The sequence below is a fragment of the Canis aureus genome, chromosome 6, assembly GCF_053574225.1.
Source record: "Canis aureus isolate CA01 chromosome 6, VMU_Caureus_v.1.0, whole genome shotgun sequence".
Lineage (NCBI taxonomy): Eukaryota > Metazoa > Chordata > Mammalia > Carnivora > Canidae > Canis > Canis aureus.
The window spans coordinates 39,077,845-39,102,711 of record NC_135616.1 but is presented as its reverse complement, the minus strand read 5'-3'; the positions used below and the strand labels follow the sequence as shown (position 1 = coordinate 39,102,711).

General features: G+C 45.1%; 1 protein-coding gene and 1 long non-coding RNA gene across 6 annotated transcripts in view; one reads left to right on the top strand and one right to left on the bottom strand.

The window, feature by feature from the left end:
- Positions 1–4,303: 4,303 nt before the first annotated feature.
- DAP3 (death associated protein 3) overlaps positions 4,304–24,867 on the bottom strand; it is a 34,186-nt gene continuing 13,622 nt past the window's right edge. For 4 of the 5 annotated variants that reach the window (XM_077901010.1, XM_077901011.1, XM_077901012.1 and 1 more), the window contains 12 exons: positions 19,563–19,699; positions 16,466–16,576; positions 14,710–14,811; positions 12,210–12,318; positions 11,990–12,082; positions 10,392–10,522; positions 9,461–9,541; positions 9,001–9,159; positions 8,394–8,453; positions 7,534–7,623; positions 5,222–5,339; positions 4,304–4,540 (listed from right to left, as the gene is read on the bottom strand). In XM_077901010.1, coding sequence (XP_077757136.1) covers positions 4,455–4,540; positions 5,222–5,339; positions 7,534–7,623; positions 8,394–8,453; positions 9,001–9,159; positions 9,461–9,541; positions 10,392–10,522; positions 11,990–12,082; positions 12,210–12,318; positions 14,710–14,811; positions 16,466–16,576; positions 19,563–19,604 — 1,182 coding nt within the window. In that variant the 5' untranslated portion in view covers positions 19,605–19,699 and the 3' untranslated portion in view covers positions 4,304–4,454. The remainder of the gene's footprint in view (positions 4,541–5,221; positions 5,340–7,533; positions 7,624–8,393; positions 8,454–9,000; positions 9,160–9,460; positions 9,542–10,391; positions 10,523–11,989; positions 12,083–12,209; positions 12,319–14,709; positions 14,812–16,465; positions 16,577–19,562; positions 19,700–24,867) is intronic. The other variant, XM_077901013.1, reaches the window with a different exon arrangement.
- On the top strand, positions 14,097–19,305 carry LOC144315832 (uncharacterized). The gene is made up of 2 exons (XR_013381585.1): positions 14,097–15,575; positions 18,179–19,305. It is a non-coding gene; the product is annotated as an uncharacterized LOC144315832 (long non-coding RNA).

The window sequence follows — 24,867 nt, the reverse complement described above, 5'->3', positions numbered from 1 at the left end:
ATCTATAAACATCATACACATATCTTGTTACATTGTTTTTTATAGTTTTGTTGCTATTGTAAGTGAAATCTTTAAAATTTTTATTTTCTATTGTTATGGAGAAATGCAGCTGATGTGTAGACTGACATATCCAGTGACACTGCTATGCTCACATAGTAGTTTTAATAATTTATCTGTAGACTCTTGGATTTCTACACCAGCATTTCCACAAATAATAATGTATTTGTCCCTCTCCAAAGCTTTTTTTTTTTTATAAAGATGTTTATTTATTCATGAGAGACACAGAGAGAGGCAGAGACATAGGCAGAGGGAGAAGCAGGCTCCCTTTGGGACTTGATCCCAGGACCCCAGGATCATGCCCTGAGCTGAAGACAGATGCTCAACCACTGAGCCACCCAGGTCTCCCACCTTTATCATTTTTTAAAAAAAGATTTATTTACTTATTCATGAGAGACACAGAGAGACAGGAAGAGACACAGGCAGAGAGAAGCAGGCTCCATGCAGGGAGCCCGACGTGGGACTCGATCCCAAGTCTCCAGGATCACACCCGGGGCTGAAGGCAGCGCTAAACTGCTAAGCCACCTGAGCTGCCCCCCACCTTTATCATTTCTGATGTTGCTCATTTCAAAAGTAAAAAGTTATTTTTACTTTTTTTTTTTAATATTCTCACCAGAGTTTTTAAAAAATCAACTTTAATAGTATTTTTAAATATATTTATTTGAGGTAGAGAGCATGAGTGGTAAGAAAGGCAGAGGGAGAAGCAGATTCCCTGCTGAGGAGCCTACCTGCTGGTCCCAGGACCCCAGAATCATGACCTGAGCTGAAGGCAGATGCTTCACCAATGGGGCCACTCAGGTACCACAATTTTATTTTTTTTTAAAAAGCTTTTATTTATTCATGAGAGACACACAGAGAGAGGCAAAGACACAGGCAGAGGGAGAAGCAAGCTCCCCACAGGGAGCCCAATGTGGGACTGGATCTAGGACCCTAGGATCACACCCTGGCCAAAGGCAGACATTCAACCACTGAGCCACCCAGGTGCCCCTACCCCCAATTTTAATAGTATTTTTAGAGAACCAAATTTTTAGGTTTTGAGTTTAGTATTTTCATAATCATTTAGTTTGAATTACTTTCTCATTTCCATTCTGATTTTCTTCTCAGAAGAGTATTTCTTGATTTCCAAACATAAGGGATTTTCTGTGCATGTATTTGGAATTGAGTTTGGCTTAAATTACAGTGGGGTCAGAGAATACCATTCATGATTTAAGCTCTTTGAAATTTGGTGACATGATCCACCCAGTGAGAGTCAAGTTTTGAATACCTATTCAGGTAGGGATAGGTGTGCTTTAAAAGAATGTATATTCAGAAGTGTTTTGGTTTAATTAAAAAAAATCCTTTCATTGACAAGTTTGTTAATTATGCTACTAGAATATCTGTTCTGATTGGCCGTCATCTATGAGTTACTGAAGTATATTCCTACCACCATGGAATTATTTTTCCTTATATTTTGTCAGTTTTCATTTTCTTGGGTTATGTTATTAGGGCATACTACTTTGTAATAGTTTTATCTTTCTGATGAACCTTCTACCATTTTAAAATATCCTTCTTCTCTCTAAAAATGCTGGGTTTTTAAAAAGGATTTTATTTATTCATGAGCGAGAGAGAGAGAGAGGCAGAGAAGCAGGCTCCCCTGGGACTCAGTCCCAGGACCCCAGGATCACGACCTGCACCAAAGGCAGCAGCTCAACCGCTGAGCCACCCAGGCGTCCCAAAATGCTGTTTTATCTTATGGTCTACTTTTCTTGGTAATAATACAGATGAACCAGCTTTCCTTTGGTGTTTGAATAGTATATATTTATTGACTTTTTTCTTGCAAGTTTGGATTTGTGTCTTGAAGACTGCATACACCAGCAGCAAACACCAGAGTGACATCACCCATGCAAGTGCCTTATCAGGGAAATAAATGCCTGTGAGGGACCTGGAGAGGAGCCCAATGGGCCCTAGGGAGCTGTGAGAGCCCAGTGAGGATGTGACTTGCGAATGAAGGGAAGAACAAGTCGGACACAGTTTTACATAGAGTTGTGCATTCATTTACCAAAGTTCAGTCTGAAAACATTTTCATCATCCTCCAGAATCCTCCAATGATTACAGCTGAACCCTGTTCCCCCCAACACCAGGCAGCCATTCACCATTTCTTCCTGTATGGATTTGCACTTTCTGGACATAATCCTCCCACATGTGGTCTTTTGTGTGGGAGTCTCTGAGTTCCATGTCAGAGGCTCCCCGTGTGGTAGCAGTTACTAATACGTGCTCTGTTCTGGTTACCTGCTTACAAATAATGGGTATTTGGGTTATTCCCACCGCTGAGCAGTCATGAATCATGTTGCTGTGCCTCATGCTGCTTGAATACACATCTTTGCATGGACACATTTTCATTTCTGCAGGGTAAACACCTGGGGGTTGAGTTGCTTATGTGCTAACTCCATGTTTAACATTTTTAGGAACTGCCAGATTGTTTTCTAAAGTGGAAACATGTTAGAAAATTTGTATTTCCATTGTATATTTATACTGGCGAAGTGTGATGGTTCCTGTATCTCAGAGCCTCCCTGTGTAATTTCAGCCGTCTTGGTGGGTGTGCCCTGGCCCACTCAATGATCTGGATTCGCATTTTCCTGTCGCTAGTGATGCAGAGCAACTTCTCATAAGCTTGTCCAGAATGTCTGTTCAAATTGTTTACCAAGTTTTAAACTGTGTTTTCTTATTAATGAGTAATAGTCCTTTATATATTCTGATACATACATGAATTTGCAGATCTTTTCCCCCAGCCTGTAGCTTTTTTTTTTTTTTTTAAAGATTTTATTTATTTGAGAGAAAGAGCATGCACAAGCAGGGGGGAAGGGCAAAGGGAGAAGCAGACTCCCTGCTGAGCAGGGAGACTGACATGGGGCCCCTGGGTGGCTCAGTCGGTGAAGTGTCTGCCTTTGGTTCAGGTCATAATCTCAGGGTCCTAGGAGGGAACCCCAAGTTGGGCTCCCTGCTCAGGAGGGTCTCCTTCTCCCTCTCCCTCAGCCCCTCCCCCTGCTCATGCTCTCTCTCTCTTGAAGAAAAGCTTTTAAAAAATTTTAAAAATGCCTATTTTTTATGTGGACTGTACTAGGACTTTTATCCCTAGAACTAGTAACAGAAGTTGCTTCTAGGAGAGGAGGAAAAGAAAGGAGGCTGGTTTCCATGACATGTTTTTCTGTGGTTTGGATGCAGCAGAAACAGGAATAAAGGCAAATGGAATTCACTGAATGACTTGGGCTGGAGGTCGACTCAAGTAGGTGGTCCTGTGATAGAATACAAGGGGGCAGGAGGGATGTGGGTAGAGAGCAGTGAGGATGGAGAGGACGAGGGGCTTTGACTCCCACGGAGATGAACCTGAGGCCCTGACTATCCATTGAGGGAGGCATGTGAGTCGGGTGGCAGGTGGCATGGGATGGGGTAAGGGCATCAGGCCTCCCAGGGCTGGGGGCTGGGGGAACAGGCTTTGTAGAGCAGGGTTCAGGACCCAGGCCAGTAGACCTGACAAAGGACTGGGTCTGGGAGAAGGTCGGGTTCAGAGATGGAGCCCTCAAGGATGGTGAGGTGTGGGGGAAGCTAGCTCTCTGGTCAAAATTCTGACCCCATCCAGATGGTCTCCCTTGTGGCCAGTGTTCAGAGAAAGTGTTAGAAAAAGTCAAGTCCTAATGGTCATGACTACTTAGTACCGCCCATGTGTGAGGCACTTTCCACACGGTGATTCAGTGCTCACAATATGCCCCTGAAGTTTGGCATCATTACTGTTAGATCAGGTGGCACAGGACAGGTGGAACCAGCAGGACACGGGCCCTGCGACGGTTTGGATGAGGCAGCAGGGCTTGAACTTGGCTGTCCTATGACGTGGGTGGGGTAGAGGATTCAACTCCCTGAAACTGCTGGGAGTCATTATTTTCCCAAATCTCCCAAAGCTGACACACATATCTGTGTGAGGGAGAGGCTCCTGCCTCCTGTGGGTGTGTAGCAGGCGTGTGGGGCCAAGTCCCTGGGCCTGGCGGGAAGGGGCACAGGCCTAGGCAGCATGGAGAGGCCATCGGCGGGTGTGTCCGGGTGCCAGAGGGGGAACTGAAGGGGTGAATGTCAGTCTCCTCACCTGAATAAAGTCTAGAACTAGTGGAAGTTTCTGCAGAATCTGGTCTCTTCACACCCCTTACACACAGAACGTCAGAGAAATTCAATTTGGCCAACTGAAGCCTCTTTCCATTTTATAAGCCTGATACAACACTTTTAAGAAAGATAATTTATTTTAGGGAAAAATCCATAATTACCTAACATGAAAAACCCCAGCTAATGAACTAGTTTTAGGAACAGGAGGGCATCTCCTGGCTGCTCTGGTCACTCTTCAGCGAAGGCTGGGAGCAGATGTGCGCAGTGACCTAAAGGTAGGCGCAGAGCCGCTCCAGCTGCCCAGGGTTGGCGTCACTCAGGAACAGCAGCTCTTTCTTCCCTTCCTCCGTATGAGCTGGTGGGCAGGGGGAGGGACGAGGGAAGGACAGCTGGCAGTGCTCTCTGCAGCATGGTGTCACCCAGAAACGTCTGTGTGGAGGCTCCGTGATCCAGATCATGTTGGAACGCAATGACCACTCACTCCTAAGAGACCTCACTTCTAGTTGTCTCCGAAAACTATTATTTTTCCTGTCTTTATTCCTCTAGTCTGGCATCTCTGTCTCCCACTGTTCCAAGAACATCTTCTGGACTTTTGGACTTTGTCAAATGCCAACTCCCTGAGAAATCTCTGCATTGTGCCTCCCAAACCTCCAAATGCTACAGCTGCTTTATACTCTCCCCTCTATTCCTGGAATAACCTCCTCGTTGGCAGCCAGTCCTCTCTTACCCTGCAACAGAACCACCTTCTTGCCTCCTCCACACGCCAGAGCTGAGGCTGCTCTGCTGCTGGCAAGCTGCCCACACACAGCTGGGTAGTAGCACGAGCATCTTACTCTAGACCAACTAGTGAGATCTTGGGAAGAGAAGTATGTGCTGTTGTGTAAATTAAACCTTAACCACCCCACCCCCTGCCTTTCCTACTGTCTAATTGGCCAGAGAGGCGGCCAGATAAAGGGAGAAGACAAACACGAATTGTAGGCTGTTGCTGCGGGAAGGAGAGCACAAAGCCCCGACAGGGAAAAATTTTATAACCCACCTTTCTCATGTTGAAGCCACTTGTTCTCCAAATAATACTGGATACAACTTTCAAACTCCTTTGGGTTATAGTTGGAGACCAGGATGGGAATAAAGGGATCCAGGGCATCAAATCCTTCCTGGAGAAGGAAGAGTAGCCACTTAGTACGGAGTCAGCAGAGAGAGAGACTGGACATAAATGCTTGCACGGAAGGTCCTGCTTTCCTTCTCTGCTTCTCACTGGGGCTCTGCATAGGGCAGCTGGCTGCTGTAGTTCATGGCCATGCACCTGCATTTGTAAAAGACACCATCCTGCTGGGGGCCACCACCTGTCTGAGTGTGTCTCTACGTATATAATTTATTTTATTAAAAAAAAATTTTTTTTACAGGTCTGACTTTATTAGCCAACAACCACTTAAGATACTTTGATAAACTCAAAAACCAGAAAATTAACAAGGGTGGGGATAAAGATCCACTAAATGGAATGAAAACTGAAACAAATGAATCAAAGTGTATTTCAAATTTCAAATAACACTTAAGGAGGGAAGCCAGCCTGAGTTCACTTCTGAACAGGGCCCCTGGACAAAGAAAGACCCTGTCCAGGAGGACAAAAAGCACACCAAGCAAATACTGAGCCCCAGTCTGCAGTGTCCTATTCACAGAGTAAAGTGTTGGCGGCCATGGAAGTGCTGTCATTGCGAGCTTGGGCCGTGCCAGCAGGGAGACACCACACAGGTGGTGACTGGCGGAGACCCAGGAGGGGGCAGAAGGTGAGGCTGCAACGCTGGCTGGTATCGATGTGAGCTCACCGGTTTTCCACAAAGACAGAGAAATGGACAGAGGTGTGTGGGTGTGTACATGGAGACACATACGTGTGAACATGGCACATACCCATGTATGTGTGCAGCATGACTAGGATGGGTACCTATGTCAGACTCAAAGGCCTAGAAGTGATACTCCAGCAGCATAAATATACTGAACACTCACGTCTTGGGATCTAAAAGCCAGCCCATGCTTAAGAGTTGGGAGATTTGGTTCTACCTCTTGAAGAGCATATTTTAAACTTTTTTTTTTTTTTAAGTAGGCTCCACACCCAATGTGGACCTTGAACTCATGACCCTGAGATCAAGAGTCACACACTCTACTGACTGAGCTGGCCAGGCGTTCCCCAGGCCTTGGATCTGAATACTCTTCTCTACAATGAACTGGGGCTGCTTGGAGGAGTGGTTGATTCTAGGACAGCACATGGAAAGGATAAGACGACTGTGGAACATATATATTCCTTCCCCAAAAGTAAAGTAGGGCCTCAAGAATGATGGGGGCATATGAAAAGGATACAGAAGCCAGTTTGAAGGGGCATCTGCTGGCCAAATCTGGGATAATTTAAGCACCAAAATAATGATAGCAAAAGTTTAGAACTAATTAAAGAGGAGTCTACATGTCCATACTGAAACAAATGTGTCAGGGGAAAGTAAGTTCTTGCCAGAAATCCAGCTGACACATGTAGAAGACATGAAGGAGCTAGAAGATACCATTTTGCAAGTATCACACCTGAGTTTAGGGAAGAATCACAAGTGAATGCTCAAACCAGAAGGTAAAGTGTGAGGAGTAATGGGACAGTGACACAACCTCAAAGCCTATCTCCATGAGGAGCTTATTCATTACAGAAGGCAGACTGTCAGTCTCCTGAGGAGAAACCAGATGGATGGCACCTGGATCAGGTGTCCGAAGTTCATTCTAGCAGCTGCCAGGAGAGATGGGTTTCAGAGGTGCCTCAAGGACACACGGCATCACATCTAACATCATGTGCTCAGGAGAAAACACTCACAAAGCCAGCCATGACTGGCACGTACTCTTCCAATACAGAAATATTAAGGTTGTAAAGACAAAGACTGAGGTGCTGTCCCAGACTGAAGGAGACTGAAGAATCAGGAGAGTTGACTGTGACACTCAATCCAGGACTTTCTGTCTTTGGGAAGGGTATTGGGACAGCTGGCAAGATCGCAGTAAGTCCTAAAGATGAGCTAACAGAATTATACCAATGCTAGTTTCCTGATAATTATGCTGTGGTTGTATATTTAGGACATCTCTGATTAAGGAAATACACATTATTTAGAAATAGGCATCATGTCTCCGATTACTGTTACATAATTCAGGGGAAAAAGTAGATGCAGAAGAATAAAGCCAATATGGAAAAGTGTTAACACTTTAGGAATCTGGGTGAAGTCATACAGGAATACGATTTTTCTTCAAGCCTGTAATTTCGTTAAAAACAAAACAAAACCCTCTTCAGACAGAGTGACTAAGGGGAACCAGATTTTCTGATGATTGTACCTTTCCCAGCAGCTCCTGGGGCAGATAGGCCTTCCTTGGCTTAAAGAGAGACCCAGTCTGGCTCAGCGTCAACACAATGGCGCCTCCGTGCTGAAAGAGAGGACAAAGGCCAAATGAGGAAAGAGTGGAGAAGATAAAAAAAATGCTTTTAATCATCTGTAGATTTTTAGTACAGGTAAATGGCAACTGAGCAGGTTCTTAGTTCTGCATTTGGCTCTGGACCACAAACTGCTACCTGATCTCACGTTTATCAAAATTTTTTCCATGGGATCCCTGGGTGGCGCAGCGGTTTAGCGCCTGCCTTTGGCCCAGGGCGTGATCCTGGAGACCCGGGATCGAATCCCACGTCGGGCTCCGGTGCATGGAGCCTGCTTTTGCCTCTGCCTATGTCTCTGCCTCTCTCTCTCTCTCTCTCTGTGACTATCATAAATAAATAAAAATAAATTAAAAATCTTTTCCAAAGTTAAGACATAAAAACACTCTGAACAACTGCCAAGTAAAATTGTGCCAATATTTAAATACAATGAGTTTTTTCCCAATCAGGTGGAAAGATTAGAGACCAAATGCATAGACTTTAAAGATTTTACTTATTTATTGGCAGGGGGAGTGAAAGCAGGGGGAGGGGCAGACGGAGAGAGAAGCAGACTCCTCGCTGAGCAGGGAGCCCAATGTGGGGCTCGATCCCAGGACCCTGAGATCATGACCTGAGCTGAAGGCAGACGCTTCACCAATTGAATCCCCCCAGGCGCCCCTAAATACATAGACTTTAACTTCTAGCAGTTATGGGAATTAGAAGAGACAGAAGAGCTTTCTTCCCTAAACTCAGAGACTGACGAGTAGTGAGCATCCCGTGTACTCACCCAGTCGTTTCTCACCATCTTCCTCAGACTGCACACGAGCGCCAGCTCCTCGGGGGCTATCTGCACGCCACCAGTGTGAGGACAGGGGATAGATGTCAGGACGAGCTCCCCTTGGACGCTCTCCTGGCACCAACTAGAACGTTCTCAGCGGTTCCATAAACCCAGCAACCGATGGCACAGCCTCTGAGAGGAAGGGGCTGCCAGCCCTGGACCCCTCTGCCCTCTGCCCAGTTTCTGATGAAAACCAGTCACTGAGGGAGAACACCCCCAACCCGATGCTGCTGTCTTCTGCTCAGAGGTAGGTGGCTTGGGTGCCATAATACAGAAAACAGTCACCTAGCCCCGTTCTGAAAATAGAGGGACAAGAGAAATGGACAAACACACGTTTCGCTGTGGGGGTTGGTTTCCAAATCCCTGCCTTGGTTTTCATGGTATTGGGGGGGGGCTTCCGCACCCCCCTTGGCCCTGGGTGCCATCTTCACCCTCCATCTCAATCCACATACTCCCAAGGCAAGAAAATCTAGCGCATGGGCTATGAGGCTATGTCCAGCCGCCACACACGCCGGTGCCAGAGGTCAGAGTGACAAGACAGACTGGGTTTTCCTACCAGGCTCTTATCTTCCCTCTTCAGCGAGGTCCTTCCCCAGAGAGCATTGACTCCGTCCACCGCCACCAACAGATGGAACGCACCCAAACAACTCTGATTCTTGAGCTCCTTGAGGACAATCCCAACTGCATCTGTGGCATTCCTCACCCGCGTCAGGCCCTGCAGGGAAGAGAGGCAGAGGCCTGCAGCCCAGAAGAGGCCTCTGGAATGAGGGTCCACATCCAGGGACTTTTTTTTTTAAAGACTGTTTGTTTGTTTCTTTATTTATGAGAGAAAGAGAGAGAGAGAGAGAGAGAGAGAAAGAGAGAGAGAGAAAGAGAGGCAGAGACACAGGCAGAGGGAGAAGCAGGCTCCATGCAGGGAGCCCGACGTGGGACTCGATGTGGGGACCCGAGGATCACGCCCTGGGCCGAAGGTGGTGCTGAGCCACCCAGGGATCCCCTAGGGACTTTTTTTATACCTGTTCAACCACTGCTCCCAGAGGACTGCCTTTCTCAGTGCTTTCTCGCTTATTCCAGACGTACTTCTCTTGAACTTTTATCTAAAAACAAAATAAAAACAACAAAAAAAGCTATTTAGCCTAAAGATGATCCCAACTAAGAAGGTAGGAAGGTAAGGTTGTTAGGAGTCCATTTGAGTTGATTTTTCCAGCTGTGTAAGAGCCTCCAGAATAAAAGTGAATGCCTCCCAGCCTTTCTCTGCCTGGGGCTCAAGAACAAAGCCGGTGAGGCTTTCTGATAACAAAGGTCTGGGATGAGGCTGTGGCAACCACATTCATAACCAGCTCTCTGAGATGACTTGGATTTATATCCAGAGTTGAAAACTTCTGGCCTAGAGATTGTATCCAAGAATCACCAGAGCAAAGAATAATTCTGCCAATACATGTCTAGTTCCATGGAAGACCTTATCTGGCGAAGATTACACAGCTGAAAATATGCCTCAGAGGACGGGAGACTGTTGCTGCAGAAAAGTCAGTGAATCCATCTGCACTGCACCTTGCTCCTCAGAAAATTCCCAGGGATGGCTTATACCACTGCTGTATTTCACACAGATGAGCATAAAATGTACGAGAGGAAAATGGCACAGTCACCCCAACTATGATATTAGTTCTCTACAGTCAACTGTGCTCAAGACACAACAAAGAGGGATCCCTGGGTGGCGCAGCGGTTTAGTGCCTTCCTTTGGCCCAGGGTGTGATCCTGGAGACCCGGGATCGAATCCCACGTCGGGCTCCCGGTGCATGGAGCCTGCTTCTCCCTCTGCCTATGTCTCTGCCTCTCTCTCTCACTGTGTGCCTATCATAAAAAAAAAAAAAAAAAAAAAAAGGACACAACAAAGATAAAGTCTATTTAAGAGACTGTCCAGCATCGAACTTCTGGGAGTCTAGTCACCTGACTCAAGAAACGCTCATTTGCAGTTTTGAAATTCTTCAGCCATATCGAAGCCTCTACAGGTTGATCAAAGCGCTGCTTGTTGTAGGAAGACTGCAGGAGACCCCGACAATTTTTCACCCAAAGATGAGCTAAAAAAACAAACAAGGATACAAACCAGGCAGGAACTGACTGTATTCAACTCAAAATACTCTCTGCTTCTTTACGTTACATGAGATGACTCTTGAACAACAAGGGGCAAGGGACACTGGCCCCCCTGCCATGCACTTGAAAATCTGCATCAGGTGCCTGGGTGGCTCAGCCGTTGAGCATCTGCCTTCAGCTCAGGTCATAATCCTGGGGTTCTGGGATTGAGTCCCACATCAGGGTCCCCCTGGGGAGCCTGCTTCTCTCTTTGCCTGTGTCTCTGCCCCTCTCTCTCTCACGAATAAATAAAATCTTAAAAAAAAAAAAATTGCATCTAACTTCGGACTCCCCAAAGCTGAACTACTACTAGCCTATAACTGACCAGAAGAAGCCTTACTGATAACAGAGTCGATGAAGAAAGATTTTGAATGCTGTACGTATTTTATACACTGTATTCTTAGTCAAGCAAATTAGTGTAAAGACAATGTGACTTAGAAGATCCTAAGGATGAGAAGATATATTTACAGCCCATGATGTATTGAAAGACTTCTGTGTGTAACAGGACCAGCAAGTTGGAAATCATGGTGTTCAAGAGCCAACAATGTATTCCTTAAAGACCTCTTAACTTCGGAGGTTTACGTTTCTGTCTGGTCCATCTGAGATAACACATGATTGCAATCACTACTCAAGCGGGTTAAAGGTCACTTTAGCTTCCTGGCAGTTGTTGTTTTTTTCCTGGCAGTTTTTAAAGAGAGAAAAAGAAAACCCTCACCGGATGTGCGCAATGCCCAACACAACGGAGAGGGCTGCACGTGAAGTATGAGAGTTTAAGTTTTCAAGATCCATGCTGATGGCTCTAGGATGCTAACAAATAGCCCCACGTACCCGCCCTAACCCCAGGGACTCAAAACTGCTGACCGTTGGCAGGAAAGCCTGTGGTGACCTCTAAGGCAGGAGTTCATGCTCTTGGGTGTCACATCCAAGTGAGGACTACTAGGCCAAAATACTTTTTTTCTTTTTTTGTTAAAGATTTATTTATTTGAGAGAGAGCGAGAGCAAGAGAGCAAGCATGTTCATGTGGGAGGGGTGGGGCAGGGGGAAGGGAGAATCTCACACAGATGCCCTACTTACTGAGTGTGGAGCCTGACTTAGGGCTCAATCCCACAACCCTGAGATCATGACCTGAGCTGAAATCAAGAGTAGGACGCTCAGCTGACTGAGACACCCAGGCACCCCCAAAATACTTCATTCTTATTACCAAAAGGCTCTAGTAAGGTTTTTGCTGCACTTCCTCTTGTTGCACATACACCTGCCTGTGATTACTGTGACATCATGATGAGCCAGCTTAGATTGGCCTGCACCTGGAACAGAAGGCTTCTGAAAAACCATTGCAACCTAGATGCTGTCACAGCCTGGATGCCAGCATTGTAACAGGGACCTGACCCGACCCAGTGAGGAGAGGGCGTTCTTACCATCTGGAATGTGCAATATTAGCCAGTCCTGTTTTGCACAGAAATGAACAACGTGGCAAAGACTGAGGGTTTTTCCTGTTCCCTTCTCCCCATCTAGAGCACCCATTGTTAAAGAAAACATCACCAGAAGGGACACCTACACTGTCAACAAATGGCCCCCCTTTCCACTTCCTCTTAACCCTCATTGGCTCCAGACGACTCCGGAGGCAGGAAAGGATACAGAGAACATACCGCACAGCTGGGTGAGCAAAATTGGTGTTTTTCAGGTAATGTAGAAGCTCGAGGGCTGGTTTCCTCACCATCAGACAAGCTTCATTGAATGTCTTCACCTGACAAAACAAGAAGGAGGGCAAGGTGGTGCGTGCAGCATACTGAGCCTAATACCATAACCAGCGCAGCCAAGTACACTCTTCACCTGTTCACTCAGGAGAGGCTGGGCTGGCAGCTGGTATCCACATAATTCAGCTAAAATTTGAAACACGTTACCCACAGCAAGTAACACAATAGTCACCTTCTGATTATTTCTCTTAAAGAAGCAGTAATATTATGTCAGTCATATAGTCCATAAGCTGAAATCTACATATGATCTATAGCCATCTTGTAACATAGTTATGTATACCACTTAGGATTAACATAAATATTGAAAGAATGTAAAACATTTAACAAAGTATCTGACACATGGTAAGTACTGAATAAATGTTAATTCTTTTAAGTTTATTTTTAGCTAATTCTTGTAAGTATCTGGACTTTTCTCTACAAATACATATATAACAGCTCAGAGCAGGTGTGACCAGGTGCCCCAAAGCCCATGGGCCACTCTGGACACCAGCAACATGCAGATGCCGGAGCACTGACACACAAAGTTCAATCCCTTTTTGTCACCAGGAATAGTCTGGTGGAAAAATCTGGAAATCACTGATATGTGTGACATGAGAATTAAAATAGTGTTGGCATTTTCCTTTTTAAAGATTTATTTACTTGACACTATGTGCAAGCATGAGCAGGGAGGGGGCAGAACAAGGGAGACCCAGCAGACACCCCACTGAGCACAGAACCCAAACTAGGGCCCGATCCCATGACCCTGAGATCATGACCTTAGCCGAAACTGAGGCGGAGGCTCAGCCACTGAGCCGCCCGGGTGCCCTTTTTTTTTTTTTTTTTAAGATTTTATTTATTTATTCATGAGAGAGAGAGAGAGAGAGAGAGAGGCAGAGACACAGGCAGAGGGAGAAGCAGGCTCCATGCAGGGAGCCCGATGTGGGACTCAATCCCGGGACTCCAGGATCATGCCCTGGGCCAAAGGCAGGCATTAAACCGCTGAGCCATCCAGGGATCCCCAGTGTTGGTATTTTTTAAAGAAATCCTATCTGTGCAACTCGATTGGGGAAGGACTTGACAGGCAAGTTCAAATTTAATGAAAAGTGAAACTTTCAAAAACCTGACACAGAAATTAAAACAGAAATGCCGTATTAGGAAATATGACCGTGCTAAAACACACAAACAATGGGGAGCTGGCCTTCACGTAAATGGAAATTATGGAAAGAATGTATGAGTAATACCCTCCAAAGCCCTGGGGGTCAGGCCAGTCTGAAAGCAACTGGAGCCAGTTACAACACTAAAGCTAGAGGCTGTACTACAAATGTCTTTGGACAGTTTAAGTGCCATCACAGATGACTCCTTCTGGTTGTGTCCTATTTCCAAATATAAGCCCCCCCCACCCCCCCGTCCCAAATTTAACAGTTTTGATGACAAGGCTATTCATGGGCTAGAATTAACTCCTTCACTGGGGTTTCATCTGATCTTCTGAAATAGAGCACACTGAAGGAATGCTACCCTCTGGCTCCGAGGCTGAAAATCACCTGCATGGTCAAATCTGCTATTTCAGTAAGAAGGGACCGTCTCTGAGGCTGACAGCAATTCAGCAGGACTGAGTCCAAAGAACCAATGATGCCAACAGACTGTGCTTTCAGTTAATCATGAATTCTTTCAATGGCTATAAAGATTTTATTTTATTTTTTCATTTATTCAGAGAGAGAGAGAGGGGGGGGGGGGCAGAGGGAGAAGCAGGCTCCATGCAGGGAGCTGACGTGGGACTTGATCCCGGGTCTCCAGGATCACATCCCGGGCTGCAGGCAGCGCTAAACCGCTGTGCTACCAAGGTTGCCCTCTTTCAATGGCTATAAAGCAACCCAAGATGACATGTCTGGGTTGAAGTTGGAGCCACAAAACTACATTTTCTGGAAATCCAGGAGAATGAAAACCAATAATACATCTAATCCAAAAATCACTTCTGTTTGGCTCAGGAACAGATTGTGATTCTCTACACATGCTAATCATTTTCATGATCTTTTGCTAAGGCAAATATTAAATTCATTGCTAAGGCAAATATTAAATTCATTATAAACAATTATTATTTGAATTATTTGAATGCCAAAGGTTCTAGAAATCTGTCAGGTGGGTAACACAAGGAAAACAGTGGGCTATCATTTATCTAAGAATATTATGCCTGCCCTCGATGGTGCGCCACAAATAAAAGCCCACTTAAAGTAACTATAGTAACAGCACTATTCACAAAACAGCTGAACTCATCTGTCTTAGATTCAAATTTCATCTTTTACAGTTTTCTACTCACTGAATCCCACCCTCTGCCAGCAGCCAGTAGCAGCATGTTCTGAGCCCCCTCAACCCCCCCACCTTCAGCTCCCTCTTGCATGGAGCACCTGCATGATGAAGCGAGGGGGCAGGCCCTGGGGGAACACAGTCTTCAGATCCTGGAGGGGGATGTGGTAGTGTAGAGCGGCGTGCTGCTCCCCATGCCTGGCCTGTGAAATGAAAATGCAAACAACTGTAACAGGGCCACAGACAAAGTGGAAAGGGCCTGCTAGACCATGTTAAGTAGAAAGGTCATCTCTCAGGGCTGGAGAAGAGGTCTTTCATTTCTTATCTTAGACAAAAGATGCTGGATGTCCTTGAATCTATGGTGTGTATATAAAGCGCCTGTTGGCTCAGTGATGAAGCCAGTTGCTCAGCAACATAAACCCTGCCTGTGGAGGTGACAGAGACAATCCTTGCCATCTGGATTCTGTGCTGTGCATGGAGATGCTCCAGTCATGTGACAAGAGTGACTGCACACCACTGTTTCCATAGAAACCCCAGAGGAGCTGGTGATAAAGGGACTACAATTCCAAGCAAAGCTGAAAGACACCGCAGTGACTTCACTCATTTGGTTTACTTTGTGCTTTTGAAAGTAGATGAGCGCCAGAGACATAAAGAAAACACCCTCCTGAGCTGGCAGCCTGGGTGATGAGTTATTGATCCCTTTCCACATGCACAGCACAGGTTAAGGTGGGGAGGCCTGCGGGCAGGGAAGGTGCAAGAAAGTAGAAAAAGCTATTGGCTCCTTCCACATTTACGCACAGATCACATGACAAATGTCATTTAGGAGGGGCCACTTTCGTGCTGGGGTAGGAGAAAAGAAATCATCTGGCCTCAAAGGACGAGAAGCACAAAATGCAACACTGGAAACTGCTGGAATGCTGGCTTCTGCCGACAGACTTCACTTTCAATGCTGTTCTCAATGAATCAGGTTAGTTCCCCCTCCAGACACTAGGAAGTCCACTTAGAAAGGTGGAATGTAGCACCAGACTGGCAAACAGAAAAACTGGGTTCTTTAGCTGCCCTGCCATGTGATCCTGGGTAAGTCAATGTCTTTAGGATTCTCCATACCAGGACTGGTTGACTATGGCTTATTCTTGTAAATAAGCTTTTATCTATTTATTTATTCTTTTTTTTTTTTTTAAGATTTTATTTATTTATTTATGAGAGACACATAGAGAGAGAGGCAGAGGCACAGGCAGAGGGAGAAGCAGGATCCATGCAGGGAGCCCGACATGGGACTCGATCCCAGGTCTCCAGGATCACGCCCTGGGCTCAAGGTGGTGCTAAACCGCTGAGCCACCCGGGCTGCTCCCTATTTATTTTTTTATTTCTTTCTTTTCTTTCTTTCTCTCTCTACTATTATTTTTTAAAGCCACATCTACTTGTTTACATAAGGCAGAGCTAAGTAGTTGGGACAGAGACCACTTCAGCTTATAAGCCTGAAATATTTACTGTCTGGCCTCTAAGGAGAAAAGTCTGCTGACCCAGTAAGATCAGTAACTACTAAATGGAACGTCTCAGGAACTGACTTAAGTATTTACTATGCACCTGCTTCATGCCGGACAAAATCCAGGGCATGAGTGGCCTTCAGTGGCAGGAGTTAAATCCAGTGTGGACTGGCCTGCCTGAGGTTTATGTGAATACGGCCTCAGACAGGGAAGAGGCTGATCTGGGCTCCGGAGTGTTGTCTTGGGTGCACTGTCTGACCACAGGCAGATCTGCTTCACTTTTCTGGGTTTCAATTGTCCCAATATGTAAAATGACAGCACCACAAAGTATAAGAACTGAAAGGAATCCATACACATGCTAGCAACTCACCGGGTCATCCTCACTAGTACAGGATACGGCTCTGGGTCTCTGGTCATCCAGGTGAGCATCAAGGCTCTGAGGGGCGGGGGACCCCCTGTGCAAAAAACGTCCAGGGTCCAACTATAAAAGAAACCATTTTCATGTTTTGGAATCAGCAGACTTTTTAGTATTAGGATCACTACAAAACTGAGGTTTTAAAGCCCCTCTACAACAGGGAAACTGTCACTAATACACATTTTAGTTTTATGTAAAAGTAATCCTTATTTTTACAATTCTCTACATCCAATCATGTTATCCAGACTCTGAATCTGCTGCAGCTTGTGTTGCTCTGGCAGGGCTCTGTCCCACATAGAAGCAAATGCATCTGTTGGAGATGGTCCCGGAGCAGGGCACATCCTCCTATGCTCTTGCCCCCGGTGGTAGACGGCCACTAGGCCAGTGTGTGGCCCCCCACCCCCCACCGTGACAATCACAGCCACTTCTATTAGGGGACTGGTGCGGTGCTCCCATTTGACAGCTATCATGACACTCCCCACAATAATTTTCTTGCTAGCTGTGTCCTGGAATAAAGACTCTCTGATTAAGGATGTGTGATGAGGGAGTGCAGAAAACCTCCAGCTAAGTGAGATATAGTGCTGGATGGGCAGCTCAGTAAACTGCACAGGGGACCCCTGTGCTGGGTACGGGATTTCAGGAGACAAAGCTGAGAAAATACTACCCGGAGAACCTTGTAAAACTGAGCTGAGGGATGAAAGGCCTTACATAGAAATGAAAAGATGCCAGCATAATACGGCTGGGGAACAAGAATTTATATAATAAAAATAGAAAAGCAGGTGAAGTCAGCACACTGGCCTGGTTATCGATTATCGTGCGGAGTCTCTGGGACTTATCTTGACAGTGGCAGGGAATCAGCCATGCTTTCTTTTTCTTTAAAAATTTTTAAATTTATGGGGTGCCTGGATGGCTCAGTGGCTGAGCGTCTGCCTTTGGCTCAGGTCATGATCCTGGGGTCCTGGGATTGAGTCCTGCATCAGGTTCCCTGCCTGGAGGCTGCTTCTCCCTCTGCCTGTGTCTCAGCCTCTCATGAATAAATAAATAAATAAAATCTTTAAAGATTTATTTATTTTAAGTAATCTCTACAACCCAACATGGAGCTCAAACTCACAAGACCAAGAGTCAAACACTCTCCCAACTGAGCCAGCCAGGGGTCCCTCGGCCACTCTTTCTGATTAGCTGGAGGTTAAGCATTTTATGAGGGGAGATAAATCTTTTGGACTATGAAAGACGAAGAGTCAAGATTTAGAGGTGAAAATACCAGTTAGAAAGTTATTGTAGAACTTAAATGGGTATAATTTTTATGAGCAAAATAATAATTGTTTAAACATTAAAATCAACATGCTGAGATGGCACACAATATGATGGACCACAAACCATCTTGGAAATGTGGTGACAGCAAGAGTGAAACAGAACATCTACGATACAAACAGCAGCACTTGTCGCACTGGGCCGATGAAAACCCAGGGTATGGTTTGTCAGCTCAGAAGTCTGAACGGAATGCCCCAGTGCTGGTGCTACTCAATTTTCTCCATTCTACCGGAGACAAAGCACCAGTTCTTCATAAAAAAAAGCAGTAAATAAAAAATCAAAGATATTCAAGGACCACAAGGTGGTGGTATTTCTACACTAAACTTGGTTTTTTTTTTTTTTTTTTTTTTTTTTAAGTTAAATGCTTTTTGCAGCAAATTAAGACCTAGCAAAATGGATTCCTTACTTCTTACAGTGTTATATACGGCCTCACCCTGACAGTCTTGTGTTTCCGGGGAAGGCAACCATGTGTACACTTGCCTCTGCACAGCTCTGGAAGGAAAACCAGGCAGTTCCCAAAAGAACAGCATTTGTGATCCCATCAAGGTTACTAAATCAATCTACTGAAAGCATAAAATTCTTCTGACCCCTCGCTGCAGTTTGGACTCAGGTGTTTCTTGTCTGCTATCAAGGAAGAACATATTCTAGCCCTTTAATGAAAATAGTTGAGGCCTGAATCCATCCCTCTGTTGATCCTTGGTCTTTTTTTCATTTTATTTCCTAAGAATGGGTTATTTTGCCTTTACGAGTTTTATCATGAACCACTGGAAAAAAAGAGGAGCCCTATGGAAGGAAGGGCTCCTCCTCTAGGAGATCTAATCTGTAATGAAATGATCAGATGGAAGTGCCAGAGCCCTGCTGATCTGGCTCTCACCCTTTGGGACTTGGGATGAATCTGGAGTCTGAGGGTGCCCTCTGGGCCCTGCTAACCCACAGCAGATGCTCCTCTGGGTGCTGTGACAGCACTGGGCTACAGGTGCCATTCGTTTGTGACTCCGCTACTGGAAGTGTGAGGTCCTGGACAACAGGGACCATAAAATGCCACATAGTACAGCGCTCAAGGCCACAGGCTTTGCAGTCAGACAGCCTGGATTCTACAACTTCACAGAATGTTACCTCAGGCACTTTACTTAGCCTTGTTAATCATCACTTTCTTTATCTGTGAAACAGAGATACTTATTTCCTGGGCTGGTCATCGTGCCTGGCACATAACAAATGTCCAACAAACCATAATTACTAATGGTGAAATGAGTCACTGTAGAATCCTGAGCACCTGCCTGGTAGAAGGTACTGAGAAAATATCTGCTCAATAAATGAAGTAAAGCAACACAATGGTCGTATTTATATATGATTTTATTATTTTGTTAAACTATCAGATGCTAAAAGTCTAAAGAAGCAACTTATTTTTCTTTTAAATACTTCACTAAGGGATGATAATCATGAGTCTCATTAGATATAATAGAAGTTAATAAAGATAACTGCAATCAAGCTTATGTGTTTCTTTTTTAATGTTAATTCTCTAATACATCTCCAAGCATAGCTTTTGTGCTGAGGGCTGTCAGATTTTTAGGGTAGAGGAATGGAGTTGTGACTGTCTTCTAAAGTGCAAACTTGTAAATTACAGCACTTGGCAACAGAGGTTTTCCAGAGCATGTTATTCTGGATACAGTGAATCCATCTAGAAATAAAAACTCCACCGAAAGACAATATGCACAAAGCTTTTAGGTCAGCTAGGACTCACCTGCCGGGCCCCAGAGAGAAGCCTTGTCATCCTTCTCAGCATCGCGGCTGTAATCTTAAGTAAAGTGAAGATGCAAGCCACAACTGGGCAATGTTACCAGCACGGATGGACGCCTATCTAGAGTACATACAGAACACCTACACATTGACCAAAAAAAAAAGGGGAGGGGGCAGAAAATACAAATAAGATATAGAACAGGAAATGGCTGGTAAACCTAATAAACCCATGAAAAGATTTTCATCCTCACTACAAGTCAGGGAACTATAAATTAAAACCACCATGATGAAAACCATTCACCTACCATTTTGGGAAAAATGAGAAAGACAAAAGGAAATGTGCCAGAGGCTTTGCAGCATGGGAGATACTGTCAGAGGGGGTGGGAGTATAATCATCCTAAAAAAGTGATTTTGGCGGGGCAGCCCTGGTGGCGCAGTGGTTTGGCACCGCCTGCAGCCCGGGGTGTGATCCTGGAGACCCGGGATCGAGTCCCACATCGGGCTTCCTGCATGGAGCCTGCTTCTCCCTCTGCCTGTGTCTCTGCCTCTCTCTCGCTATGAATAAATAAATAAATCTTTAAAAAAAAAAGTGAATTTGGCATTATCCTATAAAGTTGAAAATGTACAGGTCTCTGACCTATGATTTCTATTCCTTGGTATTTTTTTTTAAGATTTATTCATGAGATACAGAGAGAGAGACAGAGAGAGAGAGGGACATCTAGGTGGCTCAGCGGTTAAGCATCTGCCTTCAGCTCAGGGTGTAATCTTGGGTCCAGTGATCCAGTCCCACATTGAGCTCTCTGTGGGGAGCCTGCTTTTCCCTCTGCCTGTGTCTCCGTATCTCTCTGTCTCTCATGAATGAATGGATAAAATCTTAAGAAAAAAAGGAGAGAGAAAAAAAAAGGAGAGAGAGAGAAAGAGAGAGGAAGAGGAGCAGGGTCCCTGCAGAGCAGGAGCCCAATGTGGGACTCAATCCCAGGACCCCCAGGTTCATGACTTGAGCCAAAGGCATATGCTTACCTACTTGGCCACCCAGGCACCCCTCTATTCCTTGGTATTTATGGTAGAAAACATTTGTGCAGAGAAATATGTATAACTGTAGAAATACTTATATGTGTATAGTTGTTCACTGTAGAGTATGAATAATCAAAAACTGTAAAAAGCTCAAATACCCATTAACAGAGGAGTGTATAAACAGAAATATGGTCAAACAATAGAACGCTGCACAGCAAGAAAAGACTCAACTGCAGTTATATGCAGGACATTGACGAATTTTGAAAACTAATACTGTGTGAGAACTATTATATACAGCATGATACAATTTATGTAAAATTCAAAAATGTAAAACCTAATTCACTCACTGGGGGATATACATATACATTGTCAAACTGAAGGAGAAGCAGAAGGATAAGCCCATGCAGAATGCTGCTTCCTGTAGGGGAGGGGGTAAAGGGGAAGGCTGGGCAGGGCACAGCGACACTGGAGATGATCTATTTCTAATGTTGCATCATGGGTACAGGAGTTTTATTTTACTGTTTTTATATCACGTGTGTTATACGTATCCATCTGTATGTTGAAAATAGTTCAGGGATGCCTGGGTGGTTCAGTGGTTGAGTGTCTGCCTTCGGCTCAGGGCGTGATCTCTGAGTCGGGGATCAGGTCCTGCGCCATCTCCTTGTGGGGAGCCTGCTTCTCCCCCTGCCTGTGTCTCTGCCTCTTTCTCTCTCTCTCATGAATAAATAAAATCTTAAAAAAATAGTTCATTAAAAAACCCCTAATCAGAGAGCTAAAAGATGTTTAAAATACTTAAGTGCAACTCTCAATATTCAGTAGTGATAACATACCTCAATCTAATCTCCAGGTCACTTTGATTATTCATTTTAACCTCTCTTACACCTGAAATTTTTGATGCAGCAGCAGCAGCAGCAGTGTGCCATTTAGTCAACAGTTACCGAGTACCTGCTGTGTCAGGCCCTGTGAATAAGCCAGTGAACAAACCTTCTACAGTCCCTGATCCATTGGGGCTTACCAGGAATCAAGAGATGACACAAAGTCCTTTGAATTCCATCTGTTTAGTTTCCAAAGCTACTTTTTGATGAAGATGCCAATGCATACCTTTATCCCGTCATTCAAGTCATATGTTTTCACATGCCCACACCCCAAGGAGTATACAGTGCTCAACCAGACTGGCATGGTCCCTGCTGACCTGGCTCCCTTGTAACTATGGGATTCCAGGGCTCCTTTGCTGGGTTTGAAAACCACAGGTCCTTGGCAGCAGTTCCCAAACTGAGTTTAGGTGAATGCTAACTAGTCATCAAATGCACCACAGCTCTATGGCTGAGAAATTTGAGACTAAGTAGTTACTTCATTTTAACCCAAATTCACTAGGTCTTTGAACCCTTGGGACACCACTGTTGCAAAATACTATTAGTATCATTCTCCTGGATGCTAGTGGAGGAAGGAGGTGGCTGTGTGCATGTACCCAGGCCTGAAGATGAAGTTCTATTACCCCACAGCGGGGGGGGGGGGGGGGGGGGGAAGGGGGGAGGGGGTCCCCTCTGTTCCTTGCACTCTGTTCGGTATCCTTACCTCTGCCCTCCACTGCTGTCTGACACAGCCCTTTGCCCAGCACCATGCGCAGCCAGCCAGCAATGGTGGAAGAGCTAAAGGGCAGGCAGGGAGGCAGCTGCCCTCTGGGCAGCTGTCTGGAAACCCTACAACAGGTAAGAGTGGGTCACTGTGCCCAAACTATATATACAAACAGCATGGCTTAGGTTGAGTACCCGCTTTCCTTCTGAGAGTCTGGAATTTCTAGGCAAATAATGACTACATGACCAGCCCAAAACTCCACGGCACTGACACTGATGAGTTTCCCCAGCTGACACCATTTCATGTGTGTGGTCACAACTTGCTGATGTCATGTTTCCTGTGTCACTCTACTGGGAAAAGACTCTTGGAAGCTAGTGCTTGCTTTCCTTCACTTTGCCTGGTATGTCTTTCCCTTTGCTGATTTGGCATCATACCCTCCCCTGTAATAAATCACAGTCTTAAGTATGACTATGTGCTGACTTCCAAGTCCTCATAGGGAATCAGATGTTGGGAATGCTCTTGGCAACTAAGACACAACCACCTGGTGTCCACCACCGCCGCCCAGAATCCATCACCACCCAGTATCGCCCGACACTAACCAGCTCAATTTTCTTAACCTCAGCTCTTCTCAATCCTCCCCTACTTAAACTACCTCAGCTCCCTGCCTCCAGCACTGTCTTCCCCCATCCATGACAGTAAGCTGCCACACTAATTCTAACCTTCCACATTATGCATTTCCAACCCTCAGCCCCTCAATTCAACCTCAACTTTCTCTACTTCAAAACTACTTATGACCCCAATGTGACTCTGACAATGCCTGGCCCACCCAACCCTGCTTCCCGCATCTTCCCAATGCATCCCAATACAAACAGCTGTGGGCTGCAGCGTTGAAGGGGGGCTGGTTTCTGGAGAGAAAAGAGCAGATGACATGGTCCTGAGGTCAATTCTTCCTATAGGTGTGCCTGTGGTCATTGGGGCCATTACTCTGGCCATGTTTTTGACATTATGGGAAATATTGGTAATGAAAATGTGACCAGCTCTCTATCCCAGGACACTACCATCTTGCATTATACAATTGGTCTACAGCTTCCATGTGAACTTCTCCAATCCATTTTTTACACTCAAGTCTTGCTTAAAATCCTTCAATATTTCCCCCACTGCTTTTTAAGGGTAAAGGCAACACATACACACATCTCTCTATATAAGAATAGTCGAAATTACTTTAGGGGCTCCTGGGTGTCCAGTTGGCTGAGTCCAAATCTTTTTTTTTTTTTAAGAGTTTATTTATTCATGAGAGACACACACAGAGAAGCAGAGACACAGGCAGAGGGAGAACCAGGCTCCCTGTGGGGAGCCTGATGCGGGACTCAATCCCAGGACCCCGGGATCATGACCTGCACCGAAGGCAGATGCTCAACTACTGAGCCACCCAGGTGCCCTGAGTGACCAATTCTTGATTTTGGCTCAGGTCATGATCTCATGGTGGTGAGACGGAGCCCCGTCGCTGGGCTCCAAGCTCAGCGTGCAATCTGCTAGAGATTCTCTCTCCTTGTCCCTCTTGCTTATATGCATGCTTTTTCTTAAAATAAATAAATAAATCTTAAAGAATAATGGAAGTTACTTTAAAAACAAAGGGAAGGGGATCCCTGGGTGGCGCAGCGGTTTGGCGCCTGCCTTTGGCCCAGGGCGCGATCCTGGAGACCCGGGATCGAATCCCATGTCGGGCTCCCGGTGCTTGGAGCCTGCTTCTCCCTCTGCCTGTGTCTCTGCCTCTCTCTCTCTCTCTCTCTGTGACTATCATAAATAAAAAAAAATAAAAAAAAAAAAAACAAAAAACAAAAAAAACAAAGGGAAGGTGGGGAATCTTGAAAGTTTGATCTCAAAGCCAATAACCTGGACTAAACATTTTCCATGTCTTTTAAAATACCCGTTTGCAGAAAAAAAATCTTATCGATAGGCCAAATGTAAGCTGAAGACAGGAATATTTGATCATTCCACTTTTAAGGGCATATAAATACCAGGGCAGTGCAAGATAAAGGCTCAAGCCACTAGTAGTATGAAAAATCCAAGTACTGGTTTCTCCTTTCAGCTTTTTCATGTCCTTTGCAGGAGCAAAAGTTAGACATACTGCTTATTACTGGAAGGTAGGTAAGGGGACGGATTTCCTATGAGAATTGATTGATGGTACAAGACGAAAAGAATTATGGGGATGAATGGTGGTGACAGCCGCATGTGTGTGACATCATGGAATTGCACACTTAAAAATTATGGTAAATTTTACGCTTGCATATTTTACCACAAACAAAACAAATGACTAATGGTAAAAATCAAAGATAAACTGTCCACTTGTCTTCTGAGACAGAAGAGTCTTCTCTCTGATCACATGCTTTGTTTTAAATGTGGATAAAACAAATCCCAGAGACAATTTCCTTAGTCTTTAAGCCATCTGAAGCTTTTCCAGGTGCACCTGCAAAGTACTTGCTCAGCACTTTAAATGCTGTGATGAAACTTTTTAGCTAGTGTTAGTCCTTTTTCTCTCTAAAATAAAAAAGTCTCACATAGGAAGCTCAAATGTATACTGAGAAGTGAGTCAGAATAGGCTCGGACCAAATCTAGAAAGGTATCCCAAAGACTATACGCTAAGACTAAGACTTCAGGGATTACAAAAATCAGTTTGTTTTTTAAATTTAACTTGTTCTGTTGAGGTCATTGTAGAGACC